The 19,734-nt window shown below is 40.8% G+C and overlaps 1 protein-coding gene across 4 annotated transcripts in view; it reads right to left on the bottom strand.

Annotated features, from left to right (window-relative positions):
- Positions 1-9,793: 9,793 nt before the first annotated feature.
- LOC111868354 (alpha-mannosidase 2) overlaps positions 9,794-19,734 on the bottom strand; it is a 67,616-nt gene continuing 57,675 nt past the window's right edge. For all 4 annotated transcript variants that reach the window (XM_023858926.2, XM_023858923.2, XM_023858925.2 and 1 more), the window contains exons 20-21: positions 11,970-12,251; positions 9,794-11,062 (exon numbers count right to left, since the gene is read on the bottom strand). In XM_023858926.2, coding sequence (XP_023714694.1) covers positions 10,913-11,062; positions 11,970-12,251 — 432 coding nt within the window. In that variant the 3' untranslated portion in view covers positions 9,794-10,912. The remainder of the gene's footprint in view (positions 11,063-11,969; positions 12,252-19,734) is intronic.

Raw genomic sequence — 19,734 nt, 5'->3', positions numbered from 1 at the left:
GCCCAGGAGCAAATGGCGATCAGACTGAAACCCGATAGGGAGGAAGAGAGGAGGAAAGAGAAGGAAAGAGAAGGAAGAGATGGAGGAAAGTAGGAAGAGAGGAGGAAAGAGAAGGCAGAGATGGAGGAAAGTAGGAGGAAAGACAAAGAAGATTTTCTGGCCAAATTAGACTCCTGTCAAGAAAAGGTGGAGGTCAGCCACAAGGAACTTCTAGCCAGAATGGACGCCGACTCGAAAGCCTGGCGAGAAGAAATGGCCGCCTGGGGAGAAAAGACTTCCGCGGAGACGAGAGCAACCCAAGCAAGGGCGGCACAACAAGAAGAGGTCCCCATAGTGATACCGGTCGGAGAGACGATGGCCTGCCAAGAAATGGAGGCACGTCCAGAAGATGAAAAGCCAGCCTCAGTGGACATGACACCTGATGCGGCAGATCTACGAGAGGTACCCGTAGAAGACGCCGAAGTAAAGCCGGTCAGAGAACCGAAGAAGAAAAGGCGTAGGGACCGAAACAAGCGACAAATGAAGAATTCGACACGGAAAAATTGCGGACCCCAGAATAAATTGGCCGTCGTCAGCAGGAAGGTGTCCCGCCATCCAAGAGGGTCATGGCGCTGGAGAAACATCTTCAGGAAATCTTGGACCCGAGGAGATCATGAATCCCGGATGAAGTTGGCTGCCATCTGCAGGAAGATATCCCGTCGCGCGACAGTGGCGCTACGTTGGAGAAATGACTTCAAGAAGGAAACTCCCCAGTGAAATCATTTTATGGCATAGCTGCACACAGCGTTCTTCTGCCGCCTTTATTATGGTCAACAGTGACTCAATGTGACTTCGCATCTCATCACTGCGTTCGTCTGTTTCGTTCATCATCTCCTTTACTCGCTTGATCTTAATCCATTCGCAAGCACGACGATGATTCCCTCTGTCTTGTAGGTTCTGCACCTGTTGTTTCAGCTCGAGCATGATTGTTGTAGTCCTTCGTTGAATTCTCCCTTGAACATACCGCACTATCAGCTGATATAGAATCCAGATAAGGACGATCAACTCCACGATAGGAACCTCCCAGACAATCTTCGCATGTTCTCCGAAGCTCTTCCATTGCAATTGCCACCAGGACGCTGCTTCCATTTTGATTGTTGTGACTGAAGTTTTGTTTTTTAAATTCGCTAGTTGGGTGTTGGGTCCAGCTGGGTCCACTCGGCACGGTGGCCACTGACTTGCGACTGAAGTTAATCCTTCGTCAGCAGCTGAATATAAGAGGCCTTATATGTCGCTTTCTAATATAACTGTGGGATGTAGTTATATGAAGAGACAGCCACTTGTTGAACTGTTCTATAATATTTGTTATATTTGCACCGTATACACAGACGAACTTGAGTTAGTGAAGTCTGTGACACCTTGAACGTTGTATTGTAACACAACTCTCAACTAGATCATGAATCCCGGATGAAGTTGGCTGCCATCTGCAGGAAGATATCCCGTCGCGCGACAGTGGCACGACGTTGGAGAAATGACTTCAAGAAGGAAACTCCCCAGGGAACCTTCGGATGCCGGAGAAAGGACTTGGCGCCACGGTCTTGTACCAGCAAGTGGCGGGAAGTCCAGGAGGAACAACGACGTCAGCGAGTGCAAACAACGCATCAAGAGCTGTTACGTCGACATAAGGAACCCCCGAAGAAAGAAATGATCAAGGATTGGACCTTGTGGAGGGGACGACCCCCTCCAAAACGGAAAAAGAGACTCCAAGCAGAGGAGGAACCGGTAATGTAGAAGAACCGGCCTCCCCAGAGAGAGAATGTGCCATGGGAGAAAGCGATGGATGAATGGGATACAACTGGATCTTCTGGCGAGCTGAAAGGAAACCGCTCGAGACGAGTTGGTCTTAAGAAGGGAGCGGTTGTAACGGCCGGAGAACAGATGCTGCAAGAACAGCCTTCGAAGCAAAGGAACGGGGATGCACCGTTAGGCTATTCGGGACGAACAGCCTTAAGGAGGGAGCAGTGTGACATGTTGCGCAACGGAGGACCCCTGCCTCCCCAGCGGCACGTGGCGGTAACGTAGCGCTCTCGTTACTACTTGTCGCGCTACGCAGGACACCACTCCCCCTCCCCCCGACGGCGGTGACGTGCCGAGCGGAGCCGAATCCCAGCGCACTGGTCGCTATGCAACGCGGATAAACAGTGGTTGCGATAGACGACCCTAGCAACAGCGAACGGAATAAAAGCTGGCTGAGCAGCAAGCGAGAGTCAGTGTGTCGTCAACAGTTTTCAAGGCAGCTACCTACGAATTAGTTCCGAGTTAGTTCCAAGTTAGCCAGCAACCGGTCAGTTGTATTGTGGCATTTGCAGCCTAGTATTTGTGATACTGCAGATAGCAGTAATTGTTAATCTGTAATTTGGGCGATTGTAAGTGCGAATGTGAAATAAAATTCGCTATATCAAATACAGCATGAAGTTATTTGTCGCGTTATACACCCAACACGTGACAATATCAAAGGAACTGAAACCAATACATGCAAGGTAAAGTCATCCCTGTGCTTACTACAGCACTACACCCTGAAGGCATATGGGAAAGTGGATGTATAAATCCATGTCTTCTTGACCTCAGCACTAGTCGGAGGTGAGGGGTCAGCTTCATGCCCCCTCCCCCCACCCAATACCCATTGGATAGGCTGGGTGGACTCCCAGGCTGGACAATGTGGAGAACAGAACATTTTTGACCCTAGCAGGGCTCGAACTGCGACCCCTTGGTCATCCAGCCCATAGCCAGTTGCTGTACCTACTACACTATACTGGAAATAACCAACACATGTAGCTAGTTTCAATTTACTAATGAGTAGGAAGGAATATGTTACAAACCCCCACCCCCCAAAAGAATTATAGTATATAAGTTAGTAGTGCTATTGTTTAGATCTGCCTCTAACGTCAAAGATGTTCACCAATGATGTTGCACTTGGTGAACTGTGCACAAAAATTGCACTTCAAATTTGCCACAGTATCTGCAGAACTGCATTACCCCTCATGACTCCATTAACTTCATCTGACCTCAACATGTGCATACAAGAACTGAAAACTGGTGAACAAAGAAGGAATTATTAGTCAAGAGAACACACTACATATATGTACTATTTGCTTTTATGATGCTTATTACCTTTCGATTTACCGGATATTTTGTTTCAGGTCTCTCTTACAACACGAACAGCTAAAACACAAAACTGGGCATAAAAGACGCCCAGTTCATTAGAAGTTCAACTGACAGTTAATACTCATTTTTGGAAGCTTCTTCTACATTACAGTGCAATGTGGAGTTGACTTCTTGAGCTTCACAACTAACTTGCATACCATTACTTGCTGAATGCCAACAGCCCTCAGCCCTAAATTTACAGGGTGAGGTGCAGAAACTTCCTTTTTGTGAAGACGCATTGTGAAGGGAGGGGAGGTCGCAGAAAAGTGGGGATAGGCTCGGCGAATGCGGCAGTTTCTGTCTAATACCCCTCAGTAGGAAACATGTGGTGGACGAGTGAGCAGCATGCGTTTGCTGTCGAAGCCTACTTTTCGAACAACCATTCCTACATGGCGGTGCAGCGTGCGTTCCGTACTCCCTTCAGAATTAAGCCCAGAGGTCCAGTTCCCAACCAGAAATTGTTTTGTTGGTAGAGAACTTTAGGACAACTGGCAGTGTGGTGAAAAAATCATGAGGACGACAACGGACCGTACGAACGCCAGAAAATGTGGAGGCAGTTTGACAGTCGATTTTGAGATCTCCAAGACATTCCACTCGCAAACATGCAGTCGCCCTAGACATATCCAATTGATCAATGCGCCAAATTCTTCATGAACATTTTCATTTCCATCCATATAAGATGGTTGTTGTGCAAGAATTGTCACCACGTGATTTCCAGAACCAAATAACGGTGTGGGAAATGTTATTGGAAACTTTACCTCCTGACGCACTTCTTTTCTTTAGTGATGAGGCACATTTTCACCTATCCGGATATGTCAACAAGCAGAATATGCGCTATTGGAGTGGTAACAATCCCAGAGAGCTCCATGAGAGGCCACTTCACAGTGATAAAGTGACAGTATGGTGTGTGTTGTCAAGAGTTGGAGTTATTGGCCCTTATTTTTTTGAAGAAGACAATCATGCAGTTACTGTCAATTCACAGTGGTATGTGGACATGATTAAAAACTTTTTCGAACCAGCTCTTGAAGAAATGCATCTAGGAGATATCTGGTTCCAACAGGATGGTGCCACGGCCCACACAGCCCGAGCTTCGATGACAGTTTTGAGGGCAAAGTTCCCTGGATGGCTCATCTCGCTTTGAGGTGACATCCCGTGGGCAGTGCACTCACCTGATCTAATGCCCTGTGATTTTTTTATGGGGATACCTCAAGGTAGAGGTTTTTAAGCATCGTCCCACAAACCTGCTTCAGCTGAAGAATGTTACTCGGCAGGAAGTAGCCCAAATTCCGGTGCACATGTTGGAACGTGCAGAAGGGAACTTCAGAAAACGGTTGCATCAGCACATAGAGAACGATGGCCACCACCTTCAAGATATTTTGTTTAAAACTACATGATTTAAAACTTTAAAGTATGTTCTTTCATTAGCTAAACATAAATTTTGTCTATCAGCAATAATTTTTCTTCTATTCGCCTTCAAAAAAAGGAAGTTCCTGCGCCCCACACTGTAAAAAGGTAAAGTTGTCCCCATATTTAATTAATTAAGCATTATGCCATGAAAAAGTATGGGGGAATGGAGGTATTGCTCCACCATTCTTGACTTTGGCACAGATAAAATCATAGATTTGTATATCTTAAGCTTTATATTATGAGATAGATGGAAAGAAAAGTACTGGAATACTAGTGCAGTCAAATTAATATGAAACCGTTTTTGTACTTACCACCATATATCCCATCATAACTGTACATCTACAAATGTAAGTATGTGCATGACACAAAGGGTTACCTGCATTACCTTTCATGGAGAAGTGAAAAGGCATAGAGGGTATCTGTTTTGGGAACATGGAATGTTCTGTCTCCTGTAACTGTCAGCCTTTAAACCTAGCTTTATTTTACGTTTGAAACCAACAGCATTTTATTGAGACACAGCCATATACAAAAGACAATAGGTCAACATGCTTCCTCTAATCTGCAGCAAGGCTTCATTTTGCATGTACACTGAAGTAAATCCTGCATTTCTGAGCAAGGTGGTTTGAATTCAGCAGGCCTGTTCCTAATCTGTGCACATGTTATTACTGACCAATTATTCCTGTTCAAAAACAGAATCATATGGAATGTGAAAAATCACCCATTTCCTCAAAATTAACAACACATTTATGGCAGAAAAGTTATAAGACTGCATGTTATTTATGTAGTAACTTATTCTTTAATGTAATAAGTACTTATTTACTCTTTGTTCCCATAGAGAGGTGTTATCACATGCAATATAAATCAGGGCTGCTTAAGAAATTATGACATATCACCACCTTGGTTCATAAAATATAAAAGAAAAATCCATTAAACTTGTCCAAAGATACATCGAGTGATTATTATATTATTCGCTTTCTTAGGAAAAATATGCTCTTTTTTATATTATGAATGCTGTTTTGTAAGAGAACTTAAAGAGTATGGCACATCTAAGTACTTAACACCTTTCTTTATACATATGAAACACTGATGACACATCATTTTTCTATACAATTACAATTCTACAAGGATTATAATTTCCAGAAACATCCAGATGGATTATTAGTCTAAATGCTACAATCAAACAATGTCATTCTCTTTTCTTTTCTCTTAAAACCAGCTGTGTTAGTGATAACATTGTTGGTATTTTGATTGCTTAATTATCTGGCCCTCACTTTGGATTCTTCTTCAAAATTTAAGGCTGTAGGGACACTCAGTAAAACTAAATATGCACGTATTTTTGCCTTGATTTTCTACCTTAATTACACTACAAACTGTACTTTTGCTAAGTCTAACCATTAACATACTGATTCTGAAAAAAAACTGAATACCACAAAAATTATATTTTTAATATAGAACATATTTTTGAAGTAAAAGTTTCTTGGAAAGCTGGAGGGAGTGCATCTGTTTTCTGAATAAGTATGGTGCCAGTTTGTTCCTTGTTGAGTAATTCTTACTTTATAATGCCTAATAATAATAATTGTTTCAGAATTTTTTCTAAGAAATAATACCATTAAAGAGAAAAAATGGATGCACACACACACATACCTATGTCCATAAATTTCCCCATTAAGCTCAGTTTTTGTCCCATGAAAGTCATATTAGCAAAATTTCTCTGTATCAAATGTTCTAGTCTGTTTATGAGTATCGACATAATCTTTCAACTTCTCTTTCTTTTCTCACCCATTTAATGCAGGTTATTTCTCTTTTACCATTTTTCCCCATACAAAAGCGTAACAAACTTTCTCATGCTACAAGTTGAAATAATTACAAAAAGTAAAATAGAACAGCTCTAAAGAATATTACTAAAAATAAACGTAATACAGTTCACTCATCACTATACATAAGAGCTTACAGCATGTGGAAGCACAAAGCTGTGGACCTCATCAACACTACCATATTCATAAAAATAAAGCGTGTAACACAATTCACTGTTCAGTATACACAAGAGCCAAAAATATATACAAGAAGAAAGCTACAGGATTATCACTTTCCTATTCCTAAGAATAATGGAAATGTGTAATACAATTCACTGTTCAGTATACACAAGGGCCTAAAATATTTGGGTGCATAAAGCCACAGAGATCATCAGCACTGTCATATTCTTACAAATAAAGGAAATGTGTAACACAATTCACTGTTCAGTATACACAAGGGCCTAAATATTGGGAAGCGTAAAGCTATAGAGATCATCAACACTGTCACATTCTTAAAAATAAAATAAATGTGTAATACAGTTCACTGTTCAATATACACAAGAACCTACAATATGTAGAAGCATTGCAATATTCCTAAAAATAAAATATGTAATACAATTCACTCATCAATATACACAACAGTTACAGTATGCAGAAATATACAGCTACAGATATCAGCACCATCATATTCCAACTTGATGGTGTTATAAGCCAGTAGAGACGGTAAGTCCGACTATATAGAAAACTACAAGAAACAAATCTTGGCAGGTCAAACTCCATTCTTGCACAGTAATAACACAAGTGTCTTTATGTACAGGTACAAAAGTCACACATTTATTTTCTCACAATTCTAGATCTTTTAGCTGCCACTGAAATGATCAGTTTATTTGAACACATGGGACAATTCAAGTTATGATCTACCGACTTTTTAGTGCTAGCTCTTACAAAAGCAACAAAACATAGGAAAATGAAACACCCACATTCATATTTTAGATTGTTATCTTCTGGGCTGTAAACCATTTAGTCACATAGGTAGTCATCAGTGTTTCAGACAATCCTGCTATCTCCATCCTCAAAGTAACAGCTGGGGTGCAGATTAGCTACGAGTATATTGGTCCAGTGGAGGGATCTTGCCAAGGAAAAGAGAAGACTGATCTTGGACAGGGAAATGAAACAGAGCCAAGGAAAAGCCTTTTCTTGGATGGGCTCTGAGAAGATGAAGGGTCAGGTGGATGCCCATACTTTGTTCTTTAACACGGCATTCTTCCATTATTTCAGGATGCAAATAAGAGATTTCCATGCCCTATCTACAGAGAAACCATATGATGGAAATGGACTGTCTCCAGAAGTCATCCAAGAGAACACCAAGAATGCTCCAAGAGAACATTAATTACAGCAAATACTGTGGATTTTGCCCTCTCATATATACATACCAAGGGAAAAGGCTTACATAGTCCAATCATGGCAATTTATCAGTATCCCTGAAAGACTATGCATCCAATACTGAAGCATTCACATCAGAGTATAGTTATACTTTTTTCTGAAGAACAGCAGCATACTTTGCACACTTAAAACCATGTCTTAGTATTTCTTCATTCAAAAGTCTCACAGATAAAAAAAGTATAAAATTTCTTTCCTATAATAAGCTATGCCACAGTAAAACAAAATCATCACAAAATTATACACTGGGGTATATGCAAATTTTCTGAGGTAACTCATAAAAACCTCAGGCAGAATAACTATTTCTAGCTGAATTCAAACCAGGTATCACTCAGATAAAAGTAATACGCAGTACTGCAGAGTATACTTTCTTGATTGGAGATCTAATGCTGTTAATTCAATTCAGTCATAATGTAACGTAGAGAACATTATCTTAAGAGTACCATCTTCTGGGGCATAATGCTATGTGGTCTGCTGAAAGTCAACCAACATTTTGGAGGGACATATTGCCTCAATCTTCAGGGTCCAATAAGCCAAGCAAGATACCAGCGTGAAAGCAAGTGGCAAGCCGAGTAATCAGCTGGCCAGAAATTTTGGACTGTACAGGAACCAGGAGGGAAATGGGTGATTGGACCTCCTCAGTTTCCATTGGCTTGCTGTGGGACCAAATGAAACCCTGGACTCTCACACGACCACCAAGAGACAAGAACAAGAGTTTTGATGGCCCTGAAAAGGGGCGGTTTTGCTGATCTACGAAAAAGGCAGAAAAAGTGTAAGGGTGTGTCAGGCTGGGAACTGACATGTAAAGGAAAGGGGTCAAGTGAGTGGGTATCGGGTATGCCAGGAGTAGAGGTAGCGGAAGGAAGCCATGACATCAGGGTGGAGGCTGGTGAGTGTACAGAGAGGGCATATTTGGTGCCCTGGTAAGGGCAGGGTGCATGGACCTGTGTGGCCCCTTGGAGAACTCAGATATGCTGTCATGTGACGGAGGCTTCCTACAATCTTCCAGGGACTACATGACAGGTTTCCATGACTTGCTCAAGCAGAAGCCATGCTGCCTGTTCATACTGTTGGGCTGGATTTCAATCTCAGTTGCTTCCCTGATGACGTGATCCATGTATCCATGTTTGGTGGAGAGGCTGGCAGCGACATTGTTGGATATGGTGCCCCAAGTTGATACCATGCTTCGCCATGGCTGACTTGTCCAGATGTTCTAGATGGGTATGTTGCTGATGCTCCTTCAACTTGGTGTCAATTGAACAGCCCCTGCCCAATGTAGACCTAACTACACTGTATACTCCCAAGGTCTTCAGTCCCAGGTCATTCCTGACCAACAGAAGGAAGCTAGATATATTCCTGGGAGGGAGACCCACAGACTTGATGTGCTGGGGCAACACCCTGCTGATGCAGTTGAATATCGATGCGACATAAGCAGTAAAGTAACTGAATGTGGCTTTTCATCGGGCTGGGCAACATTCAGGGGAGGGTTGAAGGCCCTGAAAATCTGCTGGTCAGTGTAGCCATTCTCTCTGAAAATGTCTCCCAGGATCACCAACCCTGCATGAAGGCTGTCTGTCTTGATCACACAGAGCTCTGTATACAATTACTCCACTTGCCACCTGCTTTCACACTGGTATTTTGCTCAGCTTACTCAGCTCTGAAGATAAAGGTGATATGTTCCTCCAAAATGTCAGTGGACATTCAATGAACTACACTGCATTATATCCAGAAGACAGTACTCCTCATAACCACCACTGTGAGAACATCAAATCCTAAATATTATCTTAAGCTGTTATTTCCTTGACAATACAGTGACTACTGTCTGAATACCTTTAATGTTTTGGAGAATGTATAAGGTTCAATGTTCATGAAAGTGACAGCAGAATGCATGAATGATTCCAAAGAAAATATTTAAAGTTGGATTTCAGGTTCTCACAGTGGTGACTATGAAGGGGTCTATCTTCTGGAATGTAACACTTTAGTAGTCTGGTAAAAGTCAACCAGACTTGTGCCAGACTACATGGTGTTACATCTCAGAAGATAAAACTTTTCAGAATACTTAATGGTTTCTTGATTCTACAAAAAATAAATTCTGACCCACTTTAAAAATGAGCATACAATTCACATAACAGCAGTCCAGAACCAAAAATCCAAGTCACAACATGGTTCAACATGTTTAAGAAGTACTGTTTCTGGAGAAACAGCAGTGGCTCTTTTCTGGCATTACATCTGCCACCTTCTCCTTCAAACATGCTATGACTTTTAAGCATGTTTTCTCTAAGCGCATTATAATGAAGAGATATTTTCTTAACCCCTTCAGTGACATTCCCAGATTTGCAATAAAATTTTAGCACATGATCAAAAATACATATGCCAATATCAGTGGTATGAAATTGACCATTATAAGTAAAATAGCTCCTAACTGGAAATAACTACTTCATAATGCTTTCAGTTTATGGAAAATATCACGGACCTGTTCTGTGTGGTATATACTAAATGTGCCACTAACAGAGTTAATTTAATTTATACACTGGGAGATCCTAATAGTTTGTCACCTCAGTAGCAGTATCCTGTGCACAAAGGGCTGAGCACCTATAGCTTAGAGCGATTAATTTCAAGTTTAGCTGCTTGATGTATGTATTATTAGCTAACACCAGGAAACCTTCTGACTCATGTAAGTTTTGAGGTTTTCATGTCAGTGATTGTTCAGCTTATAGTCGTCTGGGTTGTGATGCCATACAGTCTTACAGGAAGAATATCAGTGTTTCAGAGGCACATCCTGCCTCCATCTTCTGGGAAGAAGAGTCTAAGGCAAGAAATCAATTCCTTACTCCCTCCACTGGATCTGACAGACAACTTCTCTTACAACTAGCCTATATACCTGAAACTGTTCCTCACCTTACATACTTCAACCCTGAAGATGGACATAGCAGGTACCTCCAAAACATTAGTTGCTATCTATGGAAATATGCTATCACAATCTGAACCTTCTAACTTAGTTTACAAAAAAGTACATCACAGAGCTCTTTTTCCTTTACAGAAAACACTGCAAGGTTTGTGAAATACGTAATGATGTTACTGCAAGGAGGCTATCTTGTAAAGATGAATGAAGACATCTCCATGTGGCAAATTGGATGCGCAGCATTTTTCTGAACAGTCTTCCCTTCATCTAGAAAAGAGAGTGTTGCCTCTTTCATGGTGTTTCCGAACTGTGTCGGCAGAAGGTTGCTTACATTCAGCTAGAATGACAAAGCATTATATTAGTCCTTCATTATATCTAATACATAAAAATGCCACTATCTTATCAGTTTTCTGTTGCAGCATAAGAGTAAAAAAAGATATGATGTTTTAATTACATGCACATTCACATATTTTAATAATGTGTATATATCTACCTAGTAATTTCATTATCTGAGTTAAGCATTCATTCTTTTTTATACTGTAATTACTGAAAAATTCATGTGTATTCAGGGGAAGAAAGAAGAGATCAGGATCTACCAACAACAGACATGTTTCTAAACTAAGCAAAGAATTGGTAATATGGAAATATGACTAACAGCAATCTCAGGGGAAAAGATCAATCTCTAGGGTCCTTAAACTGTTTAATTTTGTAATACAGACAACAGATGCATGGGGTGAATTTATAATACCTGTTCTCCTTTCAATGCTTCTGTTAGGCACAAGGCAGCTATACTTATTTTTTTAAATCTACAAGGAGTGTTTCAGACAAAATTCATAAGTACTTTTGAATCTTGTTTTCGTACCATATTTCACATGCAAAAGTACAATGTTTCATCATATTGCAACCCAACGAATGAAGACATTAATATGCTGTATATAAATATTGCAGGAAGTGAATATTGTTTTAAAGCTCTGCTACCACATATGAGATTCTATATTCGATTGTGCTGCTGTTTGTTTCCCTCCAGAAGTTTGAAAGGCTGTCAAGTTGATACAGTTTCTGATAGGGCACTGAAAACCTTCATGGTACAATGTCTTCACACAACATTCTGTTCTGCTTAAGTAAAAACAGCCACTTTCTTAAAACCTGATGACAGAGCTCACACTGAGTCACAAACAAATGCCTAAATTTTCTTATGAAAGCAGGCTATACAGTGCAGCCAATATATAAAAACTACAACTCACCAGTCCATTGCTAAGAGAAAACTGCTCCAGGGGAAAACAAGGATCCATTTCCTGCCGATGAACAACAAGACCAGCTGCATTACCGGACTGCGATGTTAAGGTGTGTAACATTACTACATGGATATCAGAACCTGGTTCACGAGTCATGGGTGCAAAACGTGACTCCAACTTGTCCTGAGTCTTACCCAGCCAAAGTAAGTGGAACAATGGATGTAAAAGAGAAAGCGATGCTACGTGGGCTGCAACAGTTGGCAGGCCTGCTGGATGGTCACTTGCAGTTCCCTGAAATTTTGAACTTAGATTACTGAGTTGTTAGCGTTATACACTGGGTCCATCACCCAAAACACCTGATTGTTGCTGGTTGTAATTGCAAGAAGTTCGTTTAAAAATTATGTCTGCAATAGAAAAATGTGGTATACATGCAGAATATAGTATACAAACAAAATATCTAGAAGGTAAAAATATATCTAATGGAAATAACTGAGAAAGGCAGGAACTCTGAGTGCAAGGGACCACAAAAATACTGACAGAATAACTAACAGCAGAAACAGCAGATATTTGTCCTTCAATGTGGATGCAGATACCTTCATGCAACAATCCATAAGTACTCCAACATTGAGAAAGTCGAGAAGATATACACATCATCTGGAATTACACTCTGTCAATGCCTGTGGCCAACTGAACTGATATGTACGAAGTGCTATCGTAATGTTCCCAGACTAGGTCAAAAAAGAAATGTTGGCTTAACTCACTCAATTTTGGCTGCCAACTCCTTCGAAATAGTCTCCCATCATTTTTTTCCACACTTCAAAAGCACAGTGAAAGTCATTTTCCATAATGCTGTCAAGTACTGCTTGCAATTCCCTTTGGATGTCACTGTTTCAAAATGTCACTCCTTCAGTTTCATTTTCAATTTGGAAAACAAAGCGAAATCACAGGGGGCTAAGTCTGGCACAATCGTTACTGATAGGGAAAACTTGGGAACATAATTAACATATCTGCATGATTCTAAGATATGTAAGTTTTCCTGTTATGGACTTCTTGAAATAAACAACCATTTGTATAGTTGAAATAAATTTAGCTCCAGACATATGGCTATACTAACTTCTTTTTCAGTGGACTTAAATTCTTCCTGCTATTTCTGCAGCTGTCTGACATCATTCAAGTATATTTTAAGCTACATATCTCCACCATAATACAAACAGAAATGAGTCCTCCTGCAGATGCACTTTTGGATACATAACATCTGTCCCCAAACTGCTGGTTTTAGATGATTCACCAGCATACTGCAGTTAGTTGCACTTATCACACTTTCTCTGCTGTCTATATTGTTCCAGAATTATTCTGCTGCAATATCAACTGTGTCAACAGCTCTCATTAACAATGATAAAACAATATACTAGTTCTGAAAATGCTAAAAGTGTAAAAGATATTCTAGCATATAGAGCCATTTATAGGCAATGGCATTTTATCAGGTTCCTGCAGCAACAGTCTGCACACAACAATAGAGGTACTGTTGGAAGCATGGTTTTCTACAGTGATCCATAACAAGATAAGGAGAACAACTGGAGGAAGACTAGACACAGTTGGAAGAGAGCCGCCATTCAGAGAGGACTTGAGCCCAGAAACAGAGGAATAGCCACTGTTGGAGCTGTTACCAGGCAACTACTGGTGAAGACAATGTATTATGGAAGACTTAGCATGTTCTCTAGTTTTTTTTTATCTCCTTTATTGACAATCAGATACTACAATCTTTTAGTCAATTTGCTGTCTTGTGGACAATTAGTTAAGAACTGTATGCTTCAGTGGCTTGAGTGGGTAACTTCCATTGACGCGTCCCTCAGATTTTTAGGTCTTCTGGCCACTTTTGTCCAATTCTTCTGCAGTCGTGTTGCTGTAAAAGTGGCTGGAGCAGTGGGTTGGGGCAGTTAGCTAATTTGCTGAAGTGGTTGATGCTGTGTTCTCTGATGACTTCTGTGACATACGGAGTTTTGAGGTCAGTGTGAATGGTGTGGTTAGACACGTACCATGGTGCATTTACGATGAGACGAAGAATTTTTGTTTGAGTTCGTTGGAAGAGACCTATATCTGTTTTGCTGGCGCATCCCCAGATTTGGATTCTGTATGTCCATATTGGTTTGATGACTGCTTTGTATATTAGCAGCTTGTTGTCAATGGATAGGTGTGATTTTTTTCCTATGAGCCAGTATAGGTCTTTGATTTTTTGATCCATTTGTTTTCTTTTCATGAGGATGTGTCATTTCCAGTTGAGCTTGCTGTCAAAGGTAAGTCCGAGATACTTTGCTTGATCTTTTTGATGGCTGGTAGTGTGATTTATTTTAATCGGGGGGCATTTGCCTTTTCGAAGGGTGAACGTTGTTTGAATGGATTTTGTTTCATTAACTTTGATTTTCCATTTTCTTAGCCATTTTTCTATGAGTATGAGGTGGTTCTGTAGGTTAGCTGCTGCTGTGATGGGATTATCATGTGTGGCGAAGATAGCCGTGTCGTCGGCAAATGTCCCTGTGAGTGTTATATGGGGTGTTGGGAGATTGTGGGTGTAGAGCGTGTAGAGGAAGGGGCTGAGCAGGCTTCCTTGCAGTATGCCTGAGAGGACTGGTAGTCTTCTTGATTGTTCATTGTTTACTTTAACTACGAAAATTCTATCGCTTAAGTATGAGGGTAATATTGGGAAGTAGTGTGATGGGAGAAGCGTTTTTATTTTGAAGAGTAGACCTGGATGCCAGACTTTGTCGAAAGCCTGGGCTATGTCTGGGAATACTGCAGTACAGTATTGGTTTTTGTTCAGTGCTTGACATATGGTATTGGCAATGCGATGACTTTGTTGAGTGGTTGAGTGCGCTCTGCAGAATTCGAACTGGTGGTCTGGGGTCCAGCTTATTGGATTTGAGCCTTGGTTGGTTTTGTTGAGAAGTAGTTTTTCAAGGAGTTTTGCTATTATTAGTAGGAGATTTATTGGTTGGTATGAGGAGACGTCGGTTGGGTTTTTCCCAGGTTTTAATATCATTATGATCTGGGCTGTTTTGAGCGGGAGGGGCCAGTAGTTTAATCAGAGAATAGCGTTGAGTCGATATAGGAGTTTAAGTCATCCTTTTTTAGGCAGTTGTTTTATAATTTCAGTGGTGATGAGGTCTAGTCCTGGGACTTTTCTGGGTTTTAGTGTGTTTATTGCTTTGTGAATCTCCTTTAGCATGAAATGATTTGGTTGTTTAGGCATTTGCATGGTTTTGTTGAGGAATGAGTCTACTTCCTGCAGTGGTAGGTTGTCCTGGGGGGTGAATACTTCTTGTAAATGTTCTGCAAACAATACAGCTTTTTCATACTGATATATTGGGTTTCTGGACTTTATCCATCGTCCTGGTTTTTAAGATAACTAATAAAAACATGACGTTTCGGAAACTGGATCTGTTTCCGTCCTCAGGTGAAGGAAAAACCTATTCTGTTGGGTCTGTTAGAAAGAGCTAGCCTCAATCACTGGACAAACCGATGTCACAAAACATGAAGATTATAAACACCTGAGACCAGGCTAAGTCCATGAGAGCTAATAAGAAAAATATTCATAACAAATTGTTGCAACCACATACAAGCGTGGAACTATGATCTGTAGAAATTTGCGCCATGAAACCAAACTCATAACCAAGTCCATGACCCCACGGCATGGAATAGAAAGAAGAACTAGTAACAAAAACTAATAGTGTCTAACTAGCGTCAACAATGGAGAAAATCACGTCTATCTGATTAGAACTTAATAGAAATGGATAAAAGCATATATCATGTCATACAGATCTTCTCNACACCCTTCACATATGGAATATAAACAGAACACAGAGGGCTTTCCTCTTTCTTCGGACTACTACCCTTGGAATTAANGAGAGTATCTTGAGAATGAAGGTTAACAGTCTTTAATAACTGAACATAGTGGGCCGAATTCTTAATGAAAGGGTCGGATTTACCAGCAAAAGGAACGAGTATCTTATGGAGAAAGCTGGCCAGTGCATAGCAAGGAGAACCAATTGAACTTACTATAGGCCTCAGAGGAATACCCGCTTTGTGAATCTTGGGCAGACCATACAGATGTGGAGGTTTGCTGTGGTATGGAGTCAGCCTGTGTTTAAGATCAGTCGAAAGAGTGGTTTTATATTTAGGAAGGAGTTTCTGTTGTTTTGAAGCTTCCACAGACTAAGGGCATGGAATTCAGGTGGAAGGTTAGATCCATGCTAGAGAAGTCTAAGTCTTCCAGACCTAACATGACCACGAAGGAACTGAAAGCCGTGAAATCTTTGAGACTTAACAAGGAAATTAGAATTCTTCGAGCAGACAGAGGCAACTGCACAGTGGTTTTGGCTATAAATTTGTTCCCCAGGGTGCGGAAGAAGGTCTCATAGTGGGTTTTCTTAAGATTGAATTGAGAAGGACAGTAGATCGCGGAAACGGTGAAGGGGTATGGGAAGGTTGTGATTTTGATTGAGAAAGCTTGGATGTGTGGCTCTTCATACTTTTGTAGGACGAAATGATGTATAGTTTCTTTGATTATGATTGCTGTTCCCCCATGTGCTTTGCTGTCGGGTGGTTGGTCTGGTAGGTTTTGTATGTTGGTACGTTGATATAACTTTTGTCAGTGAAATGGGTTTCGCTGATTAGGAGAATATCTATAGCGTTTATCTTTAGGAATATTTTTATTTCCTCTTGATGATTTTGCAGGCTGTTGGCATTCCATTGTGCTATTCTTAGAAATTTGAACATTTAATGTATTTTGTTGACAAGTGTAGTGATCATATTTAGTACCATAGTGTTTTGTTGCAGTTGTAGTAGGTTTTTAAATTCATCTAGGAATTTGATGAGTATGTGGGTAGATTCTTCTGGCGGACTTAAGTTGCATCCTGTAGTGTCCGCGTAGCTTCTGGGTGATGATGGTTCTCATGCTGGAATATTTCTCACATAGCTTTCGGTTGAGTAAATAGGTGTGGTGGTAATTTTTTGATGAGCGGCCTCCATAGTCTAGAGGTAACGTTCCCACCTCATGACTCGTGGTACGCGGGTTCAAACCTGGCAGAGGTCGTGGAATTTTTAAGGGAGGAAAAATTCAGGGAACAAGTCCTCCAGGAGGGACTTTAAGCCGTGGGTCCCGTGTCGTAGCTTTATGGCACATAAAAGAACCTCATATCTCCAAAGGAGGTCACTGAGCTAAATTCAAGGACATTTCCCACCCAACAGTAGTCTCTAACGCCTCTGATAGATGGGGGAAGCATTATAGATACCACCAAGCCAGTAGAGGCCGAACTCGCTGGCTCAGTCAGGACTGATGGTATGCACCAATATCGGTAGGGTATAGAGACTGGTAGAATATGATAGAGGGAAGCACAATGGACTAATATTGGTCTCAGTGCATGGGGAAACCCACCCTCTCCAATAACTAACTAACTAATTTTTTGATGTACTGGGCTAGTGAGTCCTTTGGTTAGCTTGCGGTAGTGATCACAGCCTCTATAGTTGGCTGCATGGTCTCCTTCGCAATGCGCGCATCTGGCTGTGTGTCCCTTGTTTTCTTACGGTCTGTGGTTTTGTGCAATCCACTGCATTTGACACAGACATATGGCTTATTGCAGTAGGTTTTCTGTGTCCGTATTGTTGGCATCTGGTGCATTGTATGATGTTTGTCTTATTAGAGTGGAGAGGTTCAATTTTTATAATTCTGTTTTGAAGCCCTCTTATGTCATAGATGGTTTTATTATTTGGGGCTGGTTCTAGATCTACGAAGAACAGGTTTAGCGGTTCTTTGGTGGATCTGTGATGAATATTGATGATGTTTCTGACTCTGTGCCCTAACTCGGCAAGTTCTTGTTTGATGTCTTCAATGTTGGTGGAGTGATGGAGGTAGCATATCACAATTCTGAATGCCCTGTCTTCTTTTAGTTGATACGTGTGGTGGTAGATTGGTTGTGTTTTGAATTCTCTCACCATTTTCCTGTACGTTTCTGGGGTTTCACAATTTATTTTGACTATGTTATTTGCTAGACTTTTGGTGAAGTATTGTTCTTGTTCGGCATTTTGTTGGATGAATTTTATCATTTCTGAGTAGTTTTGGACACCATGGACAAATATTGGTGTGGGTTGGCTATTTTTGGAATCATACTGATGTCTTTTTTGGGGTTTCAGGTTGCTTTAATAGGGGGGTGAATCGGTTTATTGTCGTGGTGTCATTTAAAGTGGGTGGGTGGTGCTTCAGTATTCTTTTCCTCTTAGTGCTTCTAGTTCTTCATCAGTTGTTGTTGCTGTTGTACTGGATGTTTTCATCATCTTCATTGGATGATGACATTTTTGTATGTGTTGTTCTCTGATGTTGTTGGTGTTTGTGTTGTGGTGGTTGGAGAACTGGTGGGGGGTAGAAGAGGGGAGGTGGTTGCATTTGTGGATCTTGGGTTTGTGGTGGTGGCAGAGTCGGAGGAAAAGTAGTTGGGGGTGAGGTTACTGGGGGCCAAGGTGTTGTAGTGGATGTGGTTTTGCGTATTGCATATTGTATTGTTGGGGTCTGATGGGATATTTACATAGTACATTATTGCACTGTTTGGGTGTTTACATTGCTATCGTACCTGGTGTTTGGAGATTCCAATAAGTAGATGTTGTGAGCTGTTTTTTTTTCTGTATATATTGTTTTGTTGTTTTTGTAGAGATATTTTCTCACTGGAATAGATCACAAGCGTGTTTGTTCTGTTTGATCATTTTCTTGAGTTTATTCAGTATAAACATTCGATTCCTCAGAGTGCTACACTGACACAACTGCACTGCTCGGCGTCTCGTATCAAAGTGATGTTCTCTAGTGAACAGTAAAGTGTGGAAAACAGTGATGGCACTATAATTAAGTGTAGTAGGCCGCGCCATAGCTCAAGTGGTTAGTCGCTGGCTTCCCACTGTGGCGGCCAGGGTTCGATCCCGGGTCTGGTCAAGTGGGAGTTGTGGTGGACAAAGTGGCGCTGGGGCGGGTTTTCTCCGAGTACTTTAGTTTCCCTTGCCAATCTTCATTCCACTAAATTCTCCATCATCATAATCACCTAGGGCAGGCTATAATAGGCCAATCAGTGGCCGCCGTGGCAAGTGGACTCAGTTGGGCTCCACCCCCCACTAAGCGAATTAAAAAAAAATAAGTGTAATTACGAGTTGTGTGTTAAAGTGGTCAATACAACGTAAATCCAATAACCACTCTAAAACCCCATCCACAGTCACTCATATACGTGACGATATATATGTTACAAAGGAAAAAGTTGTAAGAATGGTGAAAATACAGAATTATTTAGTGTGTGGTTAGAATACAAAATTAATATGACATGCTCTTAAATTTGATGGTAATCAAAAACAGATTAATTATAGAAACTTTTGAAAGAAATTGATAGGAGTGAGAGATATTCAGGATTTTTTTTTAATTGTTTCATTTTGGTCCGTTACACTATCAATCACAAAGCCAATAGAAAGTCCGTCTAGTGTAACAATTTGTAGGTCACTTCTTTATCACTTCTGCCTTACATGTTTCGGTTTTAATACAACCATCATCAGAGGCACATAGTACAATCAAGAAAACACTGTCGTTGTTTAAGATGTACACATTTATGTTTGCTGCGTGGACGCTGCTTACAATATGTCGACGTGTAAAAGCACAACACTTGCTATGATTGTTGAATGGACTATCAATTCTCACATTCCATCTGAAACTGCCCTAAAGTTAAAACGCCAATGTTAAAATATTTAAAAA

This window comes from Cryptotermes secundus, unplaced genomic scaffold (genome assembly GCF_002891405.2).
Source record: "Cryptotermes secundus unplaced genomic scaffold, Csec_1.0 scaffold2065, whole genome shotgun sequence".
NCBI classification, from domain to species: Eukaryota; Metazoa; Arthropoda; class Insecta; order Blattodea; family Kalotermitidae; genus Cryptotermes; species Cryptotermes secundus.
The sequence above is the reverse complement of the archived record's forward strand: the minus strand, read 5'-3'. Positions and strand labels throughout refer to the sequence as shown.